Source organism: Episyrphus balteatus, chromosome 3 (genome assembly GCF_945859705.1).
Source record: "Episyrphus balteatus chromosome 3, idEpiBalt1.1, whole genome shotgun sequence".
NCBI lineage: Eukaryota > Metazoa > Arthropoda > Insecta > Diptera > Syrphidae > Episyrphus > Episyrphus balteatus.
Genome location: NC_079136.1, coordinates 9,116,763 through 9,141,034, shown reverse-complemented (window position 1 = coordinate 9,141,034; position 24,272 = coordinate 9,116,763). Strand labels below are relative to the sequence as shown.

General features: G+C 29.6%; 2 protein-coding genes across 2 annotated transcripts in view; one reads left to right on the top strand and one right to left on the bottom strand.

Annotated features, from left to right (window-relative positions):
• Nucleotides 1-24,272, top strand: part of LOC129916625 (fatty acyl-CoA reductase wat-like) — a 92,806-nt gene that overhangs the window by 36,333 nt on the left and 32,201 nt on the right. The window contains exons 4-6 of the mRNA XM_055996676.1: nucleotides 9,840-9,923; nucleotides 10,004-10,116; nucleotides 10,219-10,467. Coding sequence (XP_055852651.1) covers nucleotides 9,840-9,923; nucleotides 10,004-10,116; nucleotides 10,219-10,467 — 446 coding nt within the window. The remainder of the gene's footprint in view (nucleotides 1-9,839; nucleotides 9,924-10,003; nucleotides 10,117-10,218; nucleotides 10,468-24,272) is intronic.
• LOC129916630 (uncharacterized) overlaps nucleotides 6,608-24,272 on the bottom strand; it is a 62,027-nt gene continuing 44,362 nt past the window's right edge. The window contains exon 7 of the mRNA XM_055996680.1: nucleotides 6,608-6,739. Coding sequence (XP_055852655.1) covers nucleotides 6,726-6,739 — 14 coding nt within the window. The 3' untranslated portion in view covers nucleotides 6,608-6,725. The remainder of the gene's footprint in view (nucleotides 6,740-24,272) is intronic.

Below are 24,272 nucleotides of genomic sequence, written 5' to 3'. Positions count from 1 at the left end.
CCTGATGAAACTGTTTCATTCAAAACAATTTAATGGGTCTCCAGATTCTTGGTTCTTATTTTAAATGTATCGTTATTTCCAGATTTGAAGTATAAAAATATAATATAAAAAAATCTTATCCGAAAACAAACAACCAAAAAAAAAAAATCATGTGTGCAATTAACACGTGGTAGAAGTGAAACCTTAAAAATCCTTTTTCTTGCAAAAAAAAAAATAAAATAGAAAAAATCAACCTTTTTTTTATTCTATCACCTTCAAATCCATGTTTTTTATATGACAACCTATATAAATTTTATACCATCTGAAAGCTTTTTCTCTTAGCTCAAAATATGTATATACATCGATCAGGTCTATGAGACATCTACAAAAAGAGCTAGAATTTTTTGAACTCGATCAATTTCCATAAAAAAAAGCGAAAAAACAAGTATTTTTATCTTCTCACGCTATTAAATGCATTTTTTACCTAACAATACAAATTTTTACACCATCTGAAAGCTTATTGTCTTAGCTCAAAATATATATATAGATCAAGTCTATCAGACATCTACAAAAAGAGCTAGAATTTTTTAAACTCGATGCAATTTCATCCAAAAAGCAAAAAAAAAAACATTTATTTTTATGTTCTCATGCTATTAAATCAATTTTTTTGTTTGACAACCTATAAAAAATTGTATACCATGTAAAAGCTTATTGTTTCACCTTGTATAATGATGCATAAATTTTATTTCAAAGATGTCTACAAGAGAAGCTAGAATTTTTTAAAGTCAACCATGTCGAATTTCCAGACTGAGATTACGGTACTTCCTACACTGGTAGCTGGTCATCGCCAACAGGTCTCCACAGGTGTTTTGAGGTATTTTTAAATTTTTTTCAATTTAAGATTGTGTAACTTGTAGAGCACGTAACGTTATGTGTGATATATCAAATAAAAGGTTATGTTATCAGCATGCGTATTAAAGTTAAATTAAATTTGTACGTGCACTAGATCAAAAGATATAACATGTGTTGGAAAAGAACATCTTTTTACCGTTATCTCCGAATTTTTAATATGAAATTAATTGAAATTTTGTACAATTGTGATTTATTTAATTACCTATCTACGGTACAAATTTCACTCATTTATCTATTAAAGCAAAAAAGTTATAACAAGTTGAAGTCGTGTCGCGTTTTCGTTTCATTTTGTTTCAAATCACTACGATACTAAAGAAGTGAAAACTTCTTAGTTTTTAAAAGAAACACCGGCACACAAAAAAAAAAGGTGTCATGTACCAGGAACCAGACCTATCTTTCTATATGTTTTTGGGCACGCTGAGTCCGAATTTCAAGTTCGTTTGGCCCGGCCACCCTCCAGTTTTGAGCTGTGACTGCATTTTGTTTGAGTTTTTATGACTTTTTGAAGTTATACTTCTTATGGGAGGGTGGGTATGAAAATTTACTTTTTGACAAGAATGTCAAAGGGATTATGACGCGATCACCCTGGGTAGCAGGGCTGTCGTTTCACCTTTAGAGTACGCAGTACTTTAGTATTTAAAAATGCAGTACGCCACAGTACGGCAAACATAAAACACACAACACGTAGCAAGTTACATGTTTCATGTGGCAAGTTGCATGTGGCAAGTTGTATGTGGCAAGTTGCATGTGGCAAGTTGCATGTGGCAAGTTGTATGTGGCAAGTTGCGTGTGGCAAGTTGCATGTGGCAAATTGCGTGTGGCAAGTTGCATGTGGCAAGTTACATGTGGCAAGTTGCCAGGGTTGCAAAAAGCTAACATTTCAGCTCAGCTCACAGCTCAGCTCAAATTTGAGCTAGGCACCATAGCTTAGCTCATTTGAGCTGAGCTGAAAGTGAGCTGAGCTGAAAGTGAGCGCCCCAACTTCCAACGCCTATATCTCGGAATTTTGAAAAAAATGAAAAAATTTTTTTTGATGCCAAAAGGTAGCGGGGACTCTAACCTACATTTGGGTACAACTTCCATCCCTGTAGGTACACGCGTTCTCAAACCAGGAGAACTTAAAGGTAAAAAAAAAGTTAAGCCCGATTCTGAAAAAAAGGCATGATGTGGCGGTTTAACATGCAAAGCGATTTTTTAAAAATCTGACAATGTGCAAAGCGTAGGCCCATGACACAAGCTATCATTTATCATCACTCCCAAAAATTGCTCTCAAGCGGCTTATTTTCCAGGAGCGTTCAAAGATTCGGGGATTTTTCGAAAAAAAAAATTTACCCCAACTTTCAAACACGATTTTCTCGGAATTTTGAAAAAAATCGAAAAACCGGATTATACCACTTTCGGGTAGCTGAGAATATAAGCTTTCATATGGCACCACTCCCCTGTCTCTAGATCAAAGCCTTGCAACGCCTATATCTCGGAATTTAAAAAAAAATGAAAATGAAAAATTTTTTTGATGCCAAAAGGTAGCGGGGACTCTAACCTACATTTGGGTACAACTTCCATCCCTGTAGGTACACGCGTTCTCAAACCAGGAGAACTTAAAGGTAAAAAAAATGTTAAGCCCGATTCTGAAAAAAAAGGCATGATGTGGCGGTTTAACATGGAAGGCGATTTTTTAAAAATCTGATAATGTGCAAAGCGTAGGCCCATGACACAAGCACCACCCCCAAAAATTGCTCTCAAGCGGTTTAGCTTCCAGGAGCGTTCAAAGATTCGGGGATTTTTCGAAAAAAAAATTTACCCCAACTTTCAAACGCGATTTTCTCGGAATTTTGAAAAAAGTCGTAAAACCGGATTGTACCTGATTTTTTTTATGATTAAAAAAGAAATATTTTACTAAAAAAATAGAAATATATTTACTATTAACCCTAGAAAGATAATCTACGTCTGTAAGACGTATGGCGTGTAAAGAACTGTTTTATCTAATTCAATTCAAATTTCTGGGTTTTTGTTAAATTGATTTGATTTATTATATCACTTCTTTAAAATAATCTAAGTAATGAGTTAAATAAATATGACAAAAAGTGTTAACATAAGACCAAAAATCTTTTTTAGAATCATACGTCTCTGAGACGTATATTATGATTATCTTTCTAGGGTTAAAAAAACCAAGAGAAAGATCACGAAAAATTATCTGTTTTATTTATAAAAATATCCATGTGTTAAAATAATTCCATTAATAACTAGAACCAAACATCTTGAGCTATGGTGTTTTATAAAAGTTTAAAATATCTTCATATTTCATTATACTTTCCAAATAAAAATCAATGTATCCTCTCACCCATCACAGCTCAGCTCAGCTCACTTTACTTTAGCTCACCCAACAGCTCAGCTCAACCATCAGCTCAGCTGACTTTCAGCTCAGCTCAAATGACTTGAGCTATGGTACATAGCTCAAAAGTCAGCTAGCTCAAAATTTGAGCTGAGCTGTGAGCTGAGCTCAGCTCACTTTTGAGCTTTGTAGCAACTCTGCAAGTTCCATATTGCTACTACTAGTGCTGAAGCACACATAATTCTCATAAAATAACCATATCGCACATTTTATGCTCAATTCATTTAGTTTCGTTAAGCGTATACCGTACGTTCTGAACCGCACAACATGTGTAAATTTCACAGAATAAATTGAAAACTACATGGACGCAAGGAGGATGAAAGAATTAATTTATTGTTCACTTGATAAAAATGTAAAAAAACGATGTGTGGATTAATTAATTTAATAATAGAAATTAAAAATATCAAATGAAATTCATTTACATATACTGAATGAGAAGTATAACTTCAGTCGCGTGTACATGTGTACACACACTCTTTTTTTTGGAGTTTTTTGCATTTTTCTCAAAAATGAAGGGTGTCCGTACAAAACGGACTTGAAATTCGAATTCAGCGGGTCCAAAAACATATAGAAAGATAGGTCTGGTTCCTGGTACATGAAACTTTTTTTATTTTGTGTGCCGGTGAAATTAATATATTTTAGACAAAAAAACATGGATTTTTGGAGGCATTAAGTAGTTTTGAAAAAAAGACAAAATTAACAATGTTATAGATACAGGGTGTCCCAAAAGTAATGAATCAAACGAAATATGCTTATAGGCATATTGATAAATTGTTCATCCCAAATCCTCACGGATTTCGATTAAATGAAGTTCTTCTGAAATTTTGATAAATGTCAATGTAACAGTATTTTGCCTCCTGCGCCCATAATTGATTTTTTTTACAATTCTTTCACTAAAACATTCCCTAACAATAAAAAACAATTATTTTTGTATTTTATAGGTAAAGCCATTTTGTGGCAAATTAACAGTTTTTAAGTTTTATAAAAACTCAATTTCTTACTTTTATTTCCGAAATGTATGATGTTACATTGGTTTATTATTGCACTTTTCAATTATGATGCATGTAATATTGCACTTTTCAAAAACGTACAAAAGCTTCCAAAGTTGAAATTAGGTGGAAAAATATTGCAATTTAAACTCAACAAAACAGGGTTTTTCAGAGAAAAAAATCAAGGCAATATTTTAGTGAAAGAAAAGTAAAAAAATAAAAATCCCATTACTTTTGGGACACCCTGTATATGTAACAATGATAATAAACGTCAAAAGTTCTAACTCAAAGCACGCGTTTTTCACGAATTCTTCTTCGGATCAGCAAATAAAATGTTTTTTTTTGTCGTTTTGCTGTGCAGAACCCAATTCTGTTAAATTTTTGGTATATTTTCAAATATGCCAAACCATACAATATTTCAGGGTGCTGCTCCAAAATTTAAGTAAGAATTGAATTATGGGTATAAAAACTTCAAACTTGTAACTATAAATTTGTAACAAAATAAGGCATATACAAAATTACTAAATTTAATTCCTATGTTGTTTCCATTGTTAAACCTCCAATGAATCTCATTTTAAAAAGACGCAATATTAAATAATAACGATGTGCTTTTATCAAGCAAGCTTGTGCGACTCAGTTGAACATTTATTCTGATTTCCTTTAAAGATAATGGGATGAGTTTGTCATCGTTTTTGGACAAAAACCATAAAGAAAAATCATGTTTGGCTGGGATTTTTTTTGGGGTAAAACCAAGTAAAGATTATACATAATTTCAAAAAAAAAAAAACATTTAATTCTTTGTACCAATTAAACAAAACAATTGAAAAAAGACAACCAAAAAATCCAAGAAATTATGTTGCTGGCATCGAAACGCAAGGAACTCAGAAAGTTTTTAAAAACAAATGCAAATAAATGAAGAATATAAAATTACTTTATAATGGCGGTGATTAGTGAATTTACCATAACTGTTCTCCTGTAATGCACAGGGTGTTTTGATATTTACTTATTCATTTTTTTTTCTACTAAGTTATTGAATCAAAATTAAATAAAAAAATTATCAAATCTTCTATTATTCTCACCGAATTATTGTTTTATTTTAATTTTTTTTCGAATATTTATTCCAACTTTTTTCCGCCTTCAAATTCAATACATATCAGATCACATAGCCCCTTATAAGCTTGTCATCTATGCGATGCCCTAAAGTTACGATTGAATTTGAGTAGCAAATACTTATTAGATAGATCTAATATAATGGAGAGTATTCGAGACTACACGTGACATTAAGTGAGAGCGAATTATCATCGTCGAAAGCACTATTGCTATTGGTATTGTGTCGATATTGCCATTGAGTTTATTTACATATCAATACTTACTTAACGCTTATTCCACATGCGCCATGTGCCACCGCACCTCAATTCGGATACCCTTAACGAATTTCAAATGAATATTTTTTTGTTATATAGCACTACTGCATATTTGGCCGACAAAAAATATTTAAAAATAAAATTGGGTTATTTTTTGTATATTTAGAGTTATTAATATAGTAACGTTTGAGTGACGATGTATGGTACGATATTTTTTTAATTAGTGCAAATGGTTACTAGGGTGTTTGTGTTGACCCTTAATAAGAGGTTGGTAATAGTAAAGTGAGAAGGAACTCAATCATTGTTGACACTTTTAAAACGAAACAAGGTGACTTAAGAAGATGTTTAGTTTTTCTTGAAGAAATAATACACTCAGTTTCGGATGATGTGGGATACTTTTTTTTATTTCGAAATAAATTATGAATATTGTTTATGGCCAATATTAGTTGGGTTCATAAAAATTTGATAAAAAATTGTTATTAAATTAATTAAATAAAAATATAAAATAAAAAAATATAGTTTCTTTTTCCTTTTCTTGTTCTTGTTCTTGTTCTTGTTCTTGTTCTTCTTCTTTTTCTTCTTCTTCTTCTTCTTCTTCTTCTTCTTCTTCTTCTTCTTCTTCTTCTTCTTCTTCTTCTTCTTCTTATTCATGTCCGTTTTCTTTTTCAACTTCTTCTTTTTTTTCTTCTTTCTTCTTCTTCTTCTTCTTCTTCTTCTTCTTCTTCTTCTTCTTCTTCTTATTCTTCTTCTTCTTCTTCTTCTTCTTCTTCTTCTTCTTCGTCTTCTTCTTCTTCTTCTTCTTCTTCTTCTTCTTCTTCTTCTTCTTCTTCTTCTTCTTCTTCTTCTTCTTCTTCTTCTTCTTCTTCTTCTTCTTCTTCTTCTTCTTCTTCTTCTTTTTCTTCTCCTTCTTCTTCTCCTTCTTCTTCTTCTTCTTCTTCTTCTTTTTCTTCTTCTTCTTCTTCTTCTTCTTCTTCTTCTTCTTCTTCTTCTTCTTCTTCTTCTTCTTCTTCTTCTTCTTCTTCTTCTTCTTCTTCTTCATCTTCTTCTTCTTCTTCTTCTTTTTCTTTATAATGTCTTTCACGTGCCAGCTCAACTTATAGGTACTAATATAAATACATCGGAACAAAAACTATATTTAATGAATAAATTAATTTAATTGCATTATTTTCCATTTTACTAAACTGCGACTATAGGTAAATAATCCGTTTTTTTTTATAAATATTTAAAAATAATTTTGCCAATACATAAGTAGTACCTACAAAAAAAATTAATAGCTATTGTACTTTGTTTAAAAGAAAATTAAGTTCAAAGCTATTAATTTCAAACATTTAATGCTTATGTAAGACCATAGTTATTGAAGAAAATTAAAATGACAAAAAACGGATAGAATGCATTAATTTCTGTTCAAGGTGTAAAAAACGTTGAATATTTATTACAATTAAATTTACACGTACTAGGTTACTGGATGGATATATTTTTTTTAAAACGGTCATGAGTTCAACTTAAAGGCATTACTGGGACTAACGTCATACCAACTATTTTGAAAAGCATATTTTCGAACCTTATAATTATACCGAACTTTTTCATAACATCACCAAAGTCTAACACGTTATTTTATTATGATTTTCTTCAAAGGTGATAGTAATTATGAGATTTTTGAAATTCTGTAGAGGTGAAATTGAGACTTTTTTGGACCAAAACTAACGATAGGTACCTGCCAAACGATCAAAACAGTAGTAATTTTTCTCAAAAACGGGCCTAACGATTTATAAAATAATAATAGATTAAATGTTAAGTTTTGAAGAAATTTTCTAAAAACAATAGATCATTTTTTGATTAAAAAAAAAATATGAATATAACATTAATGAATTTTATTGAAATTTTGTTTTAATGTGTGGCGATTTGTTGATTTATATGCATAAAGATGTTTTTGTAATTTTAAAAATAGCACAAATAATGAATTCCACAAAGGACATTAGGATTTATTCTGTTTCGATTTTGACCTGTAAATTTAATAAATTAACTTATGGTCAGTTTGTTCACAGTCGATTATCTTTTAATCAAGGATTATTATACAGAAAAATCCTTGGCTTAAAAGATAATATGGATTGATTGATGGAAATTGGAACATAAGGTAAGGCACCTTTAGTGGAGTAACTAGGGAAAATTATGTCGGAACCGGAACAGCTCCGATTTTGATTTTGAATGATCTGTAAAATTTCTTATGTTTACAACAAGGAAGACTTTTTTTTTGTAGAAAGAGATAACTTTCCATCGTTTAAGTGGTAGGAGCAACAGTCTTTTTAACTGTCAATTTATACAGGATAACTTTGTTTTTGAAAAATCAATTTTTTGAAATATTTTATTCTTAAATTTTTGTTAACATTTGCTTAAAAATTACTTATAATTTTGTTGTTTTTGAAAAATTTAGGTATAAAAAACTTTCTTCACAAAATCAAATATTTTAATATTAATTGGCTCAGATAGTTTTTTTTAATTCTTTGATATACAAAAAATGAAATGGCATACTTTTTTAATTCTCCAAAACTATTTAAAAAAAAGTTGTTATTTTTATATTTTTTTTTCAATTTAAAGTTAAAGTTAAAAATTTAAATTACAATAAATGTATACTCTTAATTGTTTGGCTCCTAAAGCTGAGCCGTTTTTTTGTAAAAATCAATTTTTTTATACATAGGTATAAGAAAAGTTTCTAAAATTTTTCAAAAAAAGTTGGTATGCCATTTTTAAGAAAATTTTATTCACTTCAAAACAGAGTTAGTTTTTCTTAAATTTTTTTTTATTCTAAAATTTTACTTGTTTCTTAAATAAAAGTTACTAAAATGCTTTTGTATAAATATTTTCGTTGAACTCAGAAATGAAGAAAACGGTTCTATGACAGATTTTATGACGGTTCAAAAATATTACATAAACTCTTAATCAAAATCATAAGAGCCGTTTTTGAGAACAATCAATTCTTTCATTTTGGTTATATGGGCAGATTACAGTTTACTTTGGTCCTTAAATAAAATGCCAATTTTAACTCTAGGGAATCTCAGAATACTGATACCTAACTACCAAATAAGATCGTAATTTCATGTCTCATGTAAAACTTGAACACCCTATAACCACAACTTCCGAAACCAAATACCGAAAACTATGACAAAACCGGTGTAGATAGATAGTTTTCTCGTTGGAAATTTTATAAATATTTTGTCTCAAATTGTCATTCCGAATATAATTACTCATTATTTATTAATTATTGTATACTTACACAGAGCAATGCAATTAATTTCAAATAACCATATTTTTCCCCAAAAAAAAAAACCTAATCACAGTATTTTTTAGAGGTCAAGCATGTAAGATCAAAGACTTAAAGACAAAAACAATAAAAACAAAAATCTACATAAATGGTTTGTGTTCCACAAACAAGCATCCTTTGACATTGAATTTTATACAATCTCGTAATCATCTCTCGTCATCTCTCTGCGAGTGTAAACAATCTTTTCGTCTCGATTACCCAGTGTACAGAATTTCAATTAAAAAAAAAATTTTCAATCTTTTTCTTTGTACATCATCTTCGATTGAGTGGATTATATGCTGTGTGCTGTGGAGTACAATGTACGACTAAAAGATACTGGTTTTATAGTGTATAGATAGTATTTGGGTTTCATTTTTTTTTTTTTTGCAAATACACCTGACAATTCAATTGAGTTGAGTGTAAAAACTGAGTCTTTAATCGAAACATACACCTCTACTCTATTCTACTTAGCCCAGGTGCGCTTACTCTCTGGGTAGGCATAAAGTCAGGTTGTTATTAGCCACTTAGCCATTAAACCATTAAGCCGCACATACTGTGGTTGGGTATATAAAGAGCGTTGCATCCCATTTTGTCGTTTTGTTCAATCAGATGGTTCAATCAGTGTTTTAATGCGTGAATCATAGATCAATGAAAAATTTTTAAAATAATTCTAAAATAAATAAATTTTAAATATTTTTTTTGGTGATTTGTTTTTTTATATAGTTTTTTAAAAATTAATTTTTAAAAATAAAAATATATTCTTAAATCGTTTGTGTAAAAAATATCAAAAAACAAAAAAATCATGGCAAGCGACCTGGAATTATCGTTTGAAAGTAAATAAAAAAAAATCAAAAAAATCCTTAAAATATCCTCGAAATCCGTTTTAATATTTTATTTTTCTTTAGATGAATTCAGTGAATCAAGTATTCGAGAGTTTTTTAAAAATCAAAGTGTTTTCTTAACTGGCGCCACAGGATTCCTTGGCAAAGGTATTACAAAAAAAAAGTCCTTAAAAGTCCTTGAAAGTGAAAATTATAAAAAAAAAATTTCTTATTTAAAAATTTTGTAGTGATTATGGAAAAATTGCTGCGCACCACAGATGTAAAAATGGTTTACATATTAATTCGAAAGAAACGAGATAAGGATATCAAGGAAAGAGTTGCTGATGTCTTTGAAGATCCCGTAAGAGTTTCTTTTATTCCTTTTTTTTAAATTAAAAAATCTAAAGTGTCTGTGTGGTGAAAAAAAAAAAATTAATCTCGAAAAAAAATATGCAAATTGTAGCTCTTCCAAGTTCTACATAGAGAGAGACGTGATTTTCTTATGAGGGTCCATCCAATTGTTGGTGATTGCTCCTTGCCACATCTAGGCATATCCAAGGTCGATCAACAGTTACTTAAGGAGAATGCCAGTGTGGTTATACATAGTGCTGCAACAGTACGATTTATAGAGCCACTCAAGAATGCCTTGGAAATAAATGTACGTGCAACATTGGCACTGATTGAGTTGGCCAAGGAAATGGATAACATAAAGGTGAGTTTTTTTTTTTTTTTTAATTTTTATTATTTTATTTCTTGATCAAGAACAACAAGTATTACCTTGGCTAGAGAAGAAGGTCTTTACAATTAAATACCTTCCATGACTGACTGGCTTATAACAAAAAAGTAAAAAAAAGAATAAAAAGAACAGAAGTGTATTTTAATTGGGTGGAAATTTTAATTATTCACATCGAAGTGATGGCTTCAGATCAAGAAGAAGACGATTCGATGTGACGAGACCTTGGTGATGCGTTTGTGGAAAAATCTTTAATTGTGACAGGTTTTGAGTTGCTTCGTTTTATTTGTAACGGATGAGGGTTGTCTGGGTATTTTTGCACTTAAAATATTATTGTCGATCGAGAAGGTCATGGTCAGAAAAAGGGATCAGATTATTAGCTCGGTAATAAAACTTGTATAAGGCTTTCAACTTTTAGTTTTATATGAAAGGGTACATCCCCTTATATGGAAATAAATATGGAAAGATACCATAATTTAGCTTTTTTTTTTATGTTTTGTTTTAAATGTAAATTGATTATTGATTGGTACTTTTTTTTTTGACTTTAATTAGTTAGTGATTTAATTTGAGTCAGTGGAAATTTGTAATGATTTATCAGAAATTTATAATTGATGATCGTTAATTGGTAGAAATATTTAATAATATTTTAATGAAGGAGTCAAAATAAATTATAATTGGCGTAAAGACACTAAGTTGAGCTTTAGATAAATAAATTCTTTGTTTGGATAAACCCATTATCAAATAATTTGTAGCAAGTGTTTGGGTAATATGTAATTTAAATATAATTAATTATTAATTATTGTGAAGTCATTCAGACAACGCATTATGTTTTGATAAAGTCTAGACTCTATAGCGTTGGAAGCTAATACTCTTTTCTGTCAAGCTCAAAGGAAAAAATTTAATTCTATCCTATAACAAAAAAAAAAAAAACTATTGTGTTACAAAAAATATGTCCAACTTTATAAATTTGTCGAATGATAAATTAAATACCGCCATATTCAATTCAAAAAAACTGTACTTATGGGTGTTTTAACTAGCCAATGTGACAATTTCAAGATTTGCAATATTGAATCACCTATTGATCTGCCTGTTTGACAAATTACAGGAAGTATAGATCCTTTCATATTATCCTCATACAAAATGAAGACTAAAACTTGGAGTTAATCCGAAGTACCTACTTCGAAGCAGCGTTACCGTTTAAAATTTTTGAAAAGTCGCTAAAAAAGTAGCTTTCAGAAAAAAAAGGTCGCTAATCTGAAAAATTGAAAAAAAGTCGCTTTTTTGTCGAAAAAGTCGCTAAATTTGAAAAAAAAGTCGCTAAAACGTTTTCATATGTTTTTATATAGAAAAATAGACACAAGTTGCCTTGAAACAAAGTTTTTATTAACAACAACAAAATTAGAAACTAAAAAAAAAAACAGTCTTCATTTTATACCGTAGTTTTCACTACAGCCTAAATGAGATAATTTCGCAAATTACCAAAAAAGTGTTTTCACTATGAAATATCTCATTTCGACTGTCAAGTGTCAATTCAGAAATGAGTTTAGATTTGAAAGACATTTGACAACCAATTTATAAAAAAAAATTAAAACAAACAGAAGGTTTTTTAAACTCAACAAATAATTTATTTTTAAATGGAAATATAATTTTATTATGCTCCTTGCTTTTAAATATTGTGAGCATAAAGCGCAACTCATGGAATAACTGAAGAAGACGGCTGGACCCAACGCCGACAATGGAGGAGTCAAGAAGTCTTCGACTAATTGGTCAGACACTAAAACAAAACAATGCAAAGAAGTTCTGAATAAAGGGTTGTACTTTTTTCGTACCTACATTGGAAGCAGCCCAAAAAAACACACCTCCCTACTAACAATTTTGCTTCTAGAATGCTTTACAGAAGCAACAATTGCATCTGTAAAGCTTTATAACACCAAAATTGTTTGTCGGGCTACCTACACCCATGCAATGTAATGGACTTTGAGTTTGAATTGAAGTTGTGGGTATGGAAATGGATGAGTTAATGGATAGGCGTTTTTTTAACTCAGAAAAAAGCTCTGAAAAGAGCCAGAACATTTCGAGCACGCTTTGAATAGCCTCTGATCTGAACAAAGCTTGTTCTGAGCGCTCAGAATAATTTTTAAAACACACCTGAACATTTGTCTATTTACTTGTAATTTTCTGTTACAAAAGCAAGAAACAAAATTTAAAACTTAGGTAAATTAAAATAAAAAAACTAGACGGACTACTGCACTCTTGCCGTCCTGCATCATTATTTAATTTGTTGAAATTTTTTTTTCAATTTCATTTGCAATGAAATTTAAAAATTTTTTTTTTTTAATTTCACTTGCAAAAAAGAAATAAAATTTTAAGAAAAAAAAAAGTCGCTATCATTAAATTGGCGAAAAGGTCTCTTTGAATAAAAAGTCGTCGCTTGGTCGCTAAGGCTTTAAAAAGGTCGCTAATAGCGACTAAAGTCGCTTAGCGGTAACGCTGCGTTCGAAGTATAGGTACTAAAATTACTTAAGAGTTAAACATTTTTATAACGTGGTCACGTGGAACACAAAACCTTAAAAAAATGCTAAAATAGGTACTAAAAGATAACTCTCAGTAAAGTAAAGGAAAACGAAATTACATTATTGAATATGACGGAAAGCTAATGCTCTTAAAGATTTATTTTTCAGTGAAAGATTAGAGTTTAGCCCGGGTCCGCTTACCAAAAATTCTCTTGCTTAACTCTGCATCAGTTTAAAAGATGAAACTAATTTATTCCTGGGAGTAAGTGTAAATTTTCCTTATGCATTCTCTTTTGTTTAACTGAATCTTTACTTATTTGAACATTATTCAAAAATCAAAAGTAAATTAGTTTTAAAAGACTTAAAACAAAATTAGCCTCGAATAAAACGCATTTCTAATAGACTTTCTGAAGGAAACTCTCTAGCGTACACGGTTTTTTTTTTTAATTTTTTTCTATTAGTCTACTAACAATCTATGCAATGATAAATAAGTCAGCTAAATTTTCGAACCTTTATACTTCAATAATTCTCGGCTAGACTTAAAGCAAACAGTAATTTTTCTTCTATAGGAGAACTATAGTCTGCTTTTAGTTAAGTTTAGTTTTTTTTTCATATGATTTTATTCATAACAAATATTACGGCAAATAAATAAAAGCATCACTGTGTTGAAAAACTACAAAGTATTGAAGGTATGGAAGACCAGCCGCACCTGTTTGTATAGTTCTTATAATTGAGTAGATTCCAAACATAACAGGTCATTAACGCGGAATTTTATATCGCTTAAATGACTTTGAAATGGGAACGTATTCTTTTCAATTAGAAAAAATCCGAGGGTACATCACAAAAAATTAATTAACAGGACTTTCTTTCCATCTTATTTTGAATTCTAAGATTTAAAATAATAACACTGGTCAACAAAATTTAACTTTTTTTTTGCCACAAGAACCAAAATATACTTTTCTAGTAGTTTTTGGGGTGCTGAATCCGAATCTGAAGTCAGAAAAATTTGATTGGCCTCCGTTTTTGAAATATTACCGTTATAAAATGCTAAAAAACGTCATTTTGGCTGTTTTCGAGGTTCTGTTTTAATGTGGGGTAATTCATTACAAACAAATTTGTAAAGGTGATTATAAGAACAGATATTCTTCTTTCAAAAACTGTTTAAATCTTTCCGATATCTCTTTTATTGCTAGAGATATCTTAAGTTTCAGTTAATAAGCTAAAGAGAAACTAAATTTAATCTAAAGTTTAAGTCACTGGTCACAGAATTTTTGCCACAAGAACCAAAATATACTTTTCTAGTAGTTTTCGGGGTGCTTAACTCGAATCCGCAAGCAGAAAAATTCTATTAGCCTTCGTTCTTGAAATATAACCGTTATATAAAAATTTTTCTGATTGCGGATTCGAGTTTAGCACCCCGAAAACTACTAGAAAAGAAATTTTTTATTTCTTGTGGCAAAAAAATTTTGATTTGGTTGGCCAGTGTTGTTTCTGATTCAAAGATCGCTACTTAAATTTTAAATATCTCGGGCATTAAAAGAGATATCGGAAAGATTTAAACAGTTTTTAAAAGAAGAATATCTGTTCTTATAATCATATTTACAAATTTGTTTGTAATGAATTACCCCACATTAAAACAGAACCTCGAAAACAGCCAAAATGACGTTTTTAAGCATTTTATAACGGTAATATTTCAAAAACGGAGGCCAATAACAATTTTCTGACAAAGTTCAGCACATCAAAAACTACTAGAAAAGTATATTTTGGTTCTTGTGGCAAAAACCTTGTTGACCAGTGTAATAAAAATTATTTTTTGAACAAAAAAAACAAAAAGTCTAAATTGTACAAAAGTACTCGGCAACCCTGTTCAAGTTCTAAAATTCAAATCAACAAGGTTGTCGAGTAGGTGCTCGAATTTTGAGATGGCTCCGCCATAGTTTTGAGATTGAGGAGAGTCTCAGGCAAAGTTAAGTGTTTATAATGTTCAGCGTTTAAGGGCCATATGCTGAATCGAATTTTGCCATTTATTTTTTGAAAATCAGTCCACTATTACAGTTGTGACGAAAGTCCAAAATTTTTTGAATACATTTTTGGTATTTTTTGCAGGTTTTGCTATAACTTTTTTTCTAAGACAAAAAAACTAAACAACTGTTTGTTAAGATAAATTTGTTTTGTTAAGATAAATAGAAAAAAAAAACAAAAAATATCGCCTCTAGATTTTGATTTATCGAAGCGATTGCCGTATAATTTTAAAAAATCAGACGAGTTTTGCGACTTTGGTGGCTGTCCAAACCTCAGCAGACAATATATTATTTTTTTTAGTCTGTTCAGGCATTTTTTGGCATTTTAAAACATTTCCTTGTCTGTATCGATTACCTAAGTATTTTTCAAATAAAACTGTTTTACAGTAATGTATTTAGGTGCGGCGTCAAAAGTTAGTGCCCAAAAACAGTGTCATTAACATAATAGAAATTTCTCGTTTTTCGTTTTGACGAAAATTCATTGATACATTTACAAAAAGAATGTGAACTTTTGTTTAGATCCGCCAGATCTTGCAGTGGTTCTATGAATAATGTAAAAAACATTAAAATTCACTACTGGGTGGTAGGTACTTGCTCTTATGGAAAAGATCGAAAAGATCGCTTAAAGTATCAAAGATTTTTTTTGGTAAAAATGTATAAAAGAAAACATTAAAACGAATTTTCAAAACTACACGAAGAAAACTCAGCAACTTAGAAATTAAAAAAAAAAAATGGCCACCATTTTATACCTAAACCTTTACATTTTACATTACATTACAATTTAATTTTTGAAATTGTTCTGAAATGGTTACTGACATATTGATGGTCAAATATAAAATGCACCGTTTATTTTCGAAGACACATATTTCAGCAAAAAAATCTCAAAAGATTATTTTTCGACGTTGGGCTGCTATATATAAATCTATTTTTTATAACCAAAAAATACTTTATTTGTTATTTAAAATCATAAAAAGCAAGTTTCGAAACAAGGAAATATTTTCCTATTTTTCTATAAAATTAATGCATTTTTAAACCACATAATGTTTTTTTTTAATAGACGATGGGTATTTACCCAAACATTTTTGGGCATTTTTTAATCAGGTTGTTAAATATTCTTTTCTTGGATTTTTCGCTAGTGAATCTGTTTTTTTAAATATTATGAAATCATCAAAATTTAAACATTTCACCACATCATATAATTAAACGGCGAGCATAGTTTTTGTGGTACAAATTACCGGGCCCCCAAAAACCGAAGGGGCATAAAATATACACGGAACGAAAGAGAATGACGCGTAGATGTGCAGAATCACATTTTTTTTTTACTTTTTATTAACCGAAATAACGAAATTAAACAAATTAAAATTCGATACAAAATAAAAAAAAAACAAAAACAAAACAAAAACAACTGGAATTCTATTGGAAAATTTCCAATCGACTGGAATGAAATGTCATTCATGACTGAATGAATGAATGAAAGCATTCAGCGAAAATCAAAAAACATTAAGGTGGGTTCACATTGGTGCGTTGTTTTAAGATCGCACGTAAACTATGGTTAACTTTCATTGTTTTAGTTATCTAAGTTTAGAAAATAAGATGTTTGTTTTATTACCATGAATTTTTTTGTTAAAATCGAATTCTATTAAAATCAAGTCTATTACTTTTGTAAACACTTTTGATACCAATGAAATCTATTTTCTTCCTTTTCTCTCTTGAAAGAACATAAGAATTTGTCAGCAATTACATGAAGCCTCAAGAGGCGCGACTCTTTTTAAACATAATGAGTGCAAAAGAGAAAAAAGATGAAAGAAAAAATTATCCGACCGGAGAGTCGTGGGTCGTGAATCCGAGACTCTTTTTTGACGTTTCTTTTTCCACTTTTTCTTTTTTCAACATTCCCTCACATTTCTTTTTGCTTCTTGGTGCAATACAACAACAACAAATTTTAATTCAAAAGATAAATGTCAAATTTGAGTCCTTGACTCAAGAGGCATCGTGTAATAGTACGCGCCTCACAGAATGATTACACACCCGACAAACAATTTTGGTTCTATAAAGCTTTACAGATGCAATTGTTGCTTCTTTAAAGCATTATAGAAGCAAAATTGTTAGTAGGGCAGCTACACAAAAAAATATAAAAGTTCTGACCTGGGATTGCGACTAAATTTTTCATATAGTTTTTGGGTCGCTGAAACCGAATCTGGAGTCCGTTTTGCTCCATCACGTCAGGCTTTCGAGATAACCTCATAAAATGTCACGAAAACAAAAAATTTGTTTCTCTGATCTGGATGTGCGAATATGTTAATCATATCACGTCAGGTTTCTGGGATATCCTCAAAAAAATGTCAAAACCAAAAAAACAAAAGTTTTTACCTGGGGTTGCGACTAAATTTTTCATATAGTTTTTGGGTCGCTGAAACCGAATCCGAAGTCTATTTTGGCGTATCACGTCAGGTTTTTGAAATATCCTCAAAAAATGTCTAAACTCAAAAAAAAAGTTCTTATCTGACATTTTTTGAGGATATCTCAAAAACCTGACATGATACGGAAAAATAGAATTCGAATTCGGTTTAAGCAACCCAAAAACTATATGAAAAACTTAGACGCAACCCCAAATAAGAAATTTAGTTTTTTTGGTTTTGACATTTTTTGAGGATATCTCAGAAACCTGACGTGATAGGGCAAAATTGACTTCAAATCTGGATTCAGTGATCCAAAAACTATATGATTTACATATTCGCATATCCAGATCAGAGAAAAAAATTTTTTGTTTTCGTGACATTTTTTTAGGTTATCTCGAAAACCTGACGTGATGGGGCAAAACGGACTCCAGATTCGGTTTCAGCGACCCAAAAACTATATGAAAAACTTAGTCGCAACCCCAGGTCAGAACTTTTTTTTTTTTGCGGGTGTGTTATCAAAAGAAATTTCGAAAAAAGAGTCAAGCCTCTTGAGGCTTCATGTAATAGCTGACTTTGACAGTTCCTTTACCATTTTACCAAGTTTTCACTTTTAGACGTTTACAGTTTTGCATAAAAGGCAATAATATTTTATCGCCGCATGGCAAAGCGTTTTTCTTATGAGGTTCAGGGAAAACTAACAAAAACGTCTTTTTTGTTCCTTATCTACAATAACCTAAAAAGTGAAAAAAAGGGAAATTTACAAAATTAAATTTTTTTTATTTCTTTCTAGCGCTATTTGTTTTTGTTTATTAAAGCAAAAAATAAGCTTTTTGCATCATTATTTTTGATTTTAAGGTAAGAAAAACTGTCAAAAAATGAATTTGAAAATTTTGTAAAAAAGAGTTAAGGTATACCTACAACGGCCACTTTTTGCAAAAAGTCAAAAAGTGAACATTTTCAAACTCATTTTGTGACAGTTTTTCCCATCACAAAATTAAAAATATTGATGCAGAAAGCTTATTTTTTGGTTTAAAAAAACAATTTTTGTAGTTTTTTTCTAAAAAAAAATAGCGCTAGAAAGAAATAAAAATTTTTTAATTTTTTAAATTTCCCACTTTTTCACTTTTTATGCCATTGTTGTTATACCTTTAACAAATTCTTTTTATACAAAAAAAATATGGTTTTCGCATTTTTTGTTTTAATTTTCTAGCCCGAAGAACCATACAAAAATGCGTTTGAAAATTGTCACTTTTGTACTTTTTCACTTTTTGAGCCAATGTAGTTAAAAGCCACTTAATGCAAAAAGTCAATAAGTCAACATTTTCAAACTCATTTTGTGATAGTTTTTTCGACCAAAAAATTAAAAATAATGATGCAGAAAGCTTATTTTTTGGTTTGAAAAACAATTTTTGTAGTTTTTTCCAAAAACAAATGGAGCTTGAAAAGAAATAAATTTTTTTTTAACATTGTAAATTTCCCACTTTTTCACTTTTTAGGTCATTGTAGTTAAGCCTCAAGGCTTTAAAAGTATAACTACAACGGCAACTTTTTGCAAAAAGTGATAGATTCAAACTCATTTTATGACAGTTTTTACGACGACAAAATAAAAAATAATGATGCAAAAAGCTTATTTTTTGGTTTCAAAAAAAAACGTTTGGTAGTTTTTTCCAAAAATTAAAAAAAAAAAAACAAATATTGCTAGAAAGAAATAAAAAAAAATTTAATTTTGTAAATTTCCCACTTTTTCACTTTTTAGGTCATTGTAGTTATGGTTTTAACATAAAAAAAACGTTGTTGTGCGACGCAGTTGTCGTGGTAATGCCTTAAGAATTGATTTGTTTGATTAAAAAATGTCGCTTATCACCACATAGTACCACGGATTACCTTTTTACTACTGTATATTATGAAGATCTACACCTGAACGCACCTTTAATAAATGTGAACATATCTTTAAACATTATTAAGTGTCTGAACGCATTCATTAAAATTTTCCTGGAAGATTTGACATTTCTCAAACGTCAAGCTGAAAGTTTTCTTCGTATTGTTAATTTGAGAACACCAACTTTAAATAAAGAGTAAATTCTAATTGAATATCGTTTTTTTATTGCGGAAAAATATAAAATAAATAAAAAAAAAACCATTTGCGATCAAAATATATTTTTTCCTGGCATAGTTATTGTGAAAAAGTCAAATTACTGTGACTTTTCTTCCCGTGATTGTCTTCAGGATATTTTGTCTCTGTAAAACGACAGCATACGGCCAAAATAATTAACTTTCTACTTCATCTTCACTCAGATCTTAATAATATCTGCAATTTCCTATTGATTTTGATTTAATTGAATTTATATTACCGAAGAAAATAAACAAAATTATTGATCAAAGGAATCTCTGGTTTTATTTTGCAGAAGTTGTTTTGATTTCAGATTGACGTACGTGTTAAAATTGTTGTCAAAGGACACATACACAATCGCAAAAAGAACTCGGTCTGTTTTCATGTTCCTACAAGCTAAATGAAAAAAAAAAATGGTGTGAATGACAAATTTGAGTGAAGTTGGTGGAGGTGAATGATTGACGGATGGAATTTGAACGAATGGAACATGAAACAGGTTGAATTGAATTGAAATGCAAGGTGCAAACACAATGCCCTTAAGGAGATTACACTTTGCATTTTCTTTTTCGATACTTTTTTTACGTAGTTGAGCGTAGTTAAAACGTAGTTCAACAATATCTAAATCAGGCTTAAAATATATCAAAAAGTAGGTATATTAGGTGTGTTTTTTTGTTTATCTATATAGATTTTGTGCAAAAAAACGACGTCGAGATTTTTGAAATCAAAACAATTTACGTGTTAAAAACAACAAAAACTTTATCTGTATAGATTTTTGAAAAATCCAGATAATTATCCAGATTTTACTTTCTCTCGATAAAAACAGTAGTGCCAAGGTAGTTTAATTGTTGTGTTCATACAGAAATATCTGAAAATATTAACAAAAAAAAAAAAAAGCGGAGAAAACGAGGTTTGAAAAAAACTCTCATAGAAAAAAATAATCAAAAATTTGTTTGACATGGTTGCATTGAAATGTTAATATCTCCAGATATACGCAATGCACTTTTCGGATAAAAGTCTTAAATGGATCCTGATAAGATTGTTGAACAGATATGTATATTAAATTACCAAAGTTTTTTCAAAAATTAGAAATAAAAATAAAAAAGTTTTCACATTTGATTTTTAAAAAATCGAAAAAAAATTCAATATGGCTACCTTCAAACGCTTATAACACAAGAACGACGCAACTAATGTTAATGGTCATGGTCTTAAAATGTAGCTAAGAATATACAGATAATTTTTGTGAAAAAAATTTTTTTTGAATCCAACATGGATGCCATGGCCATATGAAAATTTTTGTTTGCATCCAACATGGATGTAATGGCCTTCCCACTTCGGAGTTAAAATAAAAAAAAAAAACAAAAGCAACATTTTTGACAGACAGCTGCCAAAGTATATGTACAGTGGTGCCAAATGTTTGCATGGATTTCAAAAATCTCGATGTGGTTTTTTTGCACAAAATCTGTATAGATAAACAAAAAAAACACAGCTATTTTATATTCCTGTGTAAAAAGTGTAGTTAATCGTAAGAAAACAATAACAAATACTATAAAAAATAAAGAAACTATTTTGGTATTATTGTGTTCAAAATTGTTGCAAATAAAAAAAAAAATAAAGAAATTGGCACTCGAATTTCGAGGGCTGGGTCGGCTAGTTTCCTTAATTCTTAATCTTAATCGAAAACCCAAAAAAATAAAAATACACATTCACTCTCGCTTAAATTCCATAAAAGTACATTTTCCGAAAACCACTTCTACTCAAAAAAGATGAAAATAGCAATAACTACTACTACGGGAATCAATGAACTCTGTATCTTCTTAAAGGTCATCAGAATTTTCGCAGTTATGTTCTTGACTTGTATCTTGTGGGAGTATATTTATTTTGGATAGGGGGAAATAGTGGCAAGCAGCACATCTACACAACAGACAAACATGCATAACTGGCTCATAAATTAAGATTCTATCATTCTTATAAGCTACGATGTGTTATCACAGTTGGCATCATGCTTGTTTTTGTTCATTGTTATTTTGTTTGTTTGTTTGGTTTAGGCAAATAAAAATATCATGTAGAAAACTTAGCCTCATTAGCGCCAGAACAATTATTGAGTTTATCAAAAAAAACATAAACTTTTGTTTGAGTTAAATCTTCTTTTGTTCTAAACTAAACTTTCAATTCCATTGATTTCGATTTCATCTTCTACCCAAATTAACACAGTGTAAATCCAAAAAAAAACAAAAAAAAATTAACAGTTGAAAAAATACAAGAGTAAATGATGTTGCTAAATCTACATGACTACAAGCAAACCATACAAAAATTAAACAAATAAAAAAAAAATATTGCATATAAGGGCATGTCTGGTCTGTGTGATATTTCGCTCGTGTTTTTGTTAGTTGTTTGATGAATCTATTTTTTTTTTTTTTTGGTAAAAACCAAACTATGTTGTCAAACTTGAATAATTATTACCATTTAAAGATATTTATGATACCTACTCTTAGTACGCACGTTTTTTGTTATAATTTTGTTTGGGGGCGTGGGTTTTACTGAATTGTGATGCTTTTTTTTTAATCTTTGTTGTTTAATTTTTTACCTGACACTGATTTTTACGTCACATACAAAAACGAAACAGTTACAATAACAACTCCTTTAAAGGAATATCCATCTTTTTATTGCGTTTGTAAACAAAATTACAAAAGTATTATGTAAGTGTAACGGACCAGATTTATGGGAAACGTATATCTTGAACTATGCTTTGTTATAAACATTTATTTTGGAAATATTTTACTCAGAAATTGAAGTTTAAGGTGTTTTCCGTAAAGAATATCGAAAATTGGAGGTTTAGTTAAAATAAATTTTAAATCTCATATTTACATAACACTAGCTTACAGCCATATTGGACACTCAATAACACTATTTTTTTCTGACGTACTTTGACCTCAGGGACTCGGAAATCACTTTAAAAAAAAAAATTACGATGGATACGTTTTCGAGATATGATTTTTCAAAGTTTTTTGTTGTTGTTTTTTTCAGCCTACTTAGTATTCGGGCTATATCTTGAGTAATTAACGACTAATCTGAACAACTTTTCTCACTTTAGTTGTTTAAGTGCAATGTATTAAAACATTTAAAAAAAAAATCGTGTTTTTAAAGAAAATTTCTGAAAAAAAAAAACTTTATTACTGAAAGAAAAAATCAAAACCAATCGAACCCTCATAGCTTTTTATATAGCTGATAAAGATAAAAACATAATTTTCTTCAAAATCTATGGATAAATTATAAAGATATGACCATTTTTGTAACGATCAATATATTCGACTTTTTCTGTTACTTTTTGAGTTTTTGTCTATAACTTGAAAAGGAAGCCGAATTTAAAAATTTTTATTAAGTAATTAGGGCTGTAAAAGTAACGACAAAATGAGTACCCGCATGTATACGTTACTTTTGATACTAGTACCCGCATCAATAATATCGTTACTCGTTACTTTCGTATGTTTCGCATATTTCGTATGTTTAGTGTGTTTCTCATGTTTCGTTACTTTCGTTACTTTCGCATGCTTCGTGTGTTTCGTACATTTCGTATATTTCATGTATTTGATACGTTTCGTATGTTTTCAGTAAAATGTTCTATACTGAAAATTGTAATTGCTCAAGGGATTCAGGTCGTTTTATAGAGACTTTAGAAAAAATCTGTTAATGCACGTTTTCGTTTAAAAAATAGAATAAAACACTATCCTCTAGCTCAAGTAGTTTGGCAGAGAGAAAAGTATTCAAGATTTTGCTTTCAATATTAGAATTTCGTTGTACAAGTAATTTTTTTTTATTAAGAAAGATATGAATGTGCCGATAGTTTTTACTGGAAATAGTTAAATAGAATCATAACTCACATAATTTAGGAACCAAACGAATCAATATTCAAATAAGAATAAAGGAAGGAAATTCTGGAGAAATAAAATTAAAAAATGGCGATCGTAAATTAAAAATCAAAAGCGAAACACAAAACCGAAGTAAATTTTCTCTATTGGAATTGGATTGGAACAACTTTTTGCAGTTAGTGTTTGAATTTGATCTGTAGTTCTGTTTCCTGCAACTGGTGTTAGTGTGAATCAGGAAACTGATTGCTAAACCTTAGGCTTATGTTACATTATTATTTTTTTTAAGACAACAAGACATCAATAAAACGAAAACTCAGAGAAATAAAATCATATGGGGTTTTAAAGAAACTAAAACTGATAATAATAAATAAATATTTACATATACATATTTAGGTACACACACACAGGCACTTACTAAAAAAAAATATAAGTTTCGCTATCGTCACAGAATAAACTATCCACGGAAATTAAATCCTGATTTTCATTTTCATTATGATTTGTTGTTGGTTTTCTTTTTATTGTAAGGACAGCAGCATATTTAATTTGGGGAAAAATTGACAAGTTCATTCAAACTAATTAGTTTTTTTTTTTATTATTAAGGGACAAATTTAAATTGATTGTAAATAGTACTTCAAAAATTCAAGGAAAACTCTTTATTAGAATAAATTATAAATAATCAAGTGGAACTTGAGAATACGTTTTAAAAAAAGATAGATGAAAAAAAAAAAAAAGAAACCCGATTGAAGAAGTATTTTTTTTTGTTTTTAAGTTTACTCAAAATCGAATTACATATAAATATGTATATGTTTATAAAATTCATATGTAAAGAAGCCTATGTTGTTTTGTGTTAATTTTTAAATCATGGAAATTCCTTC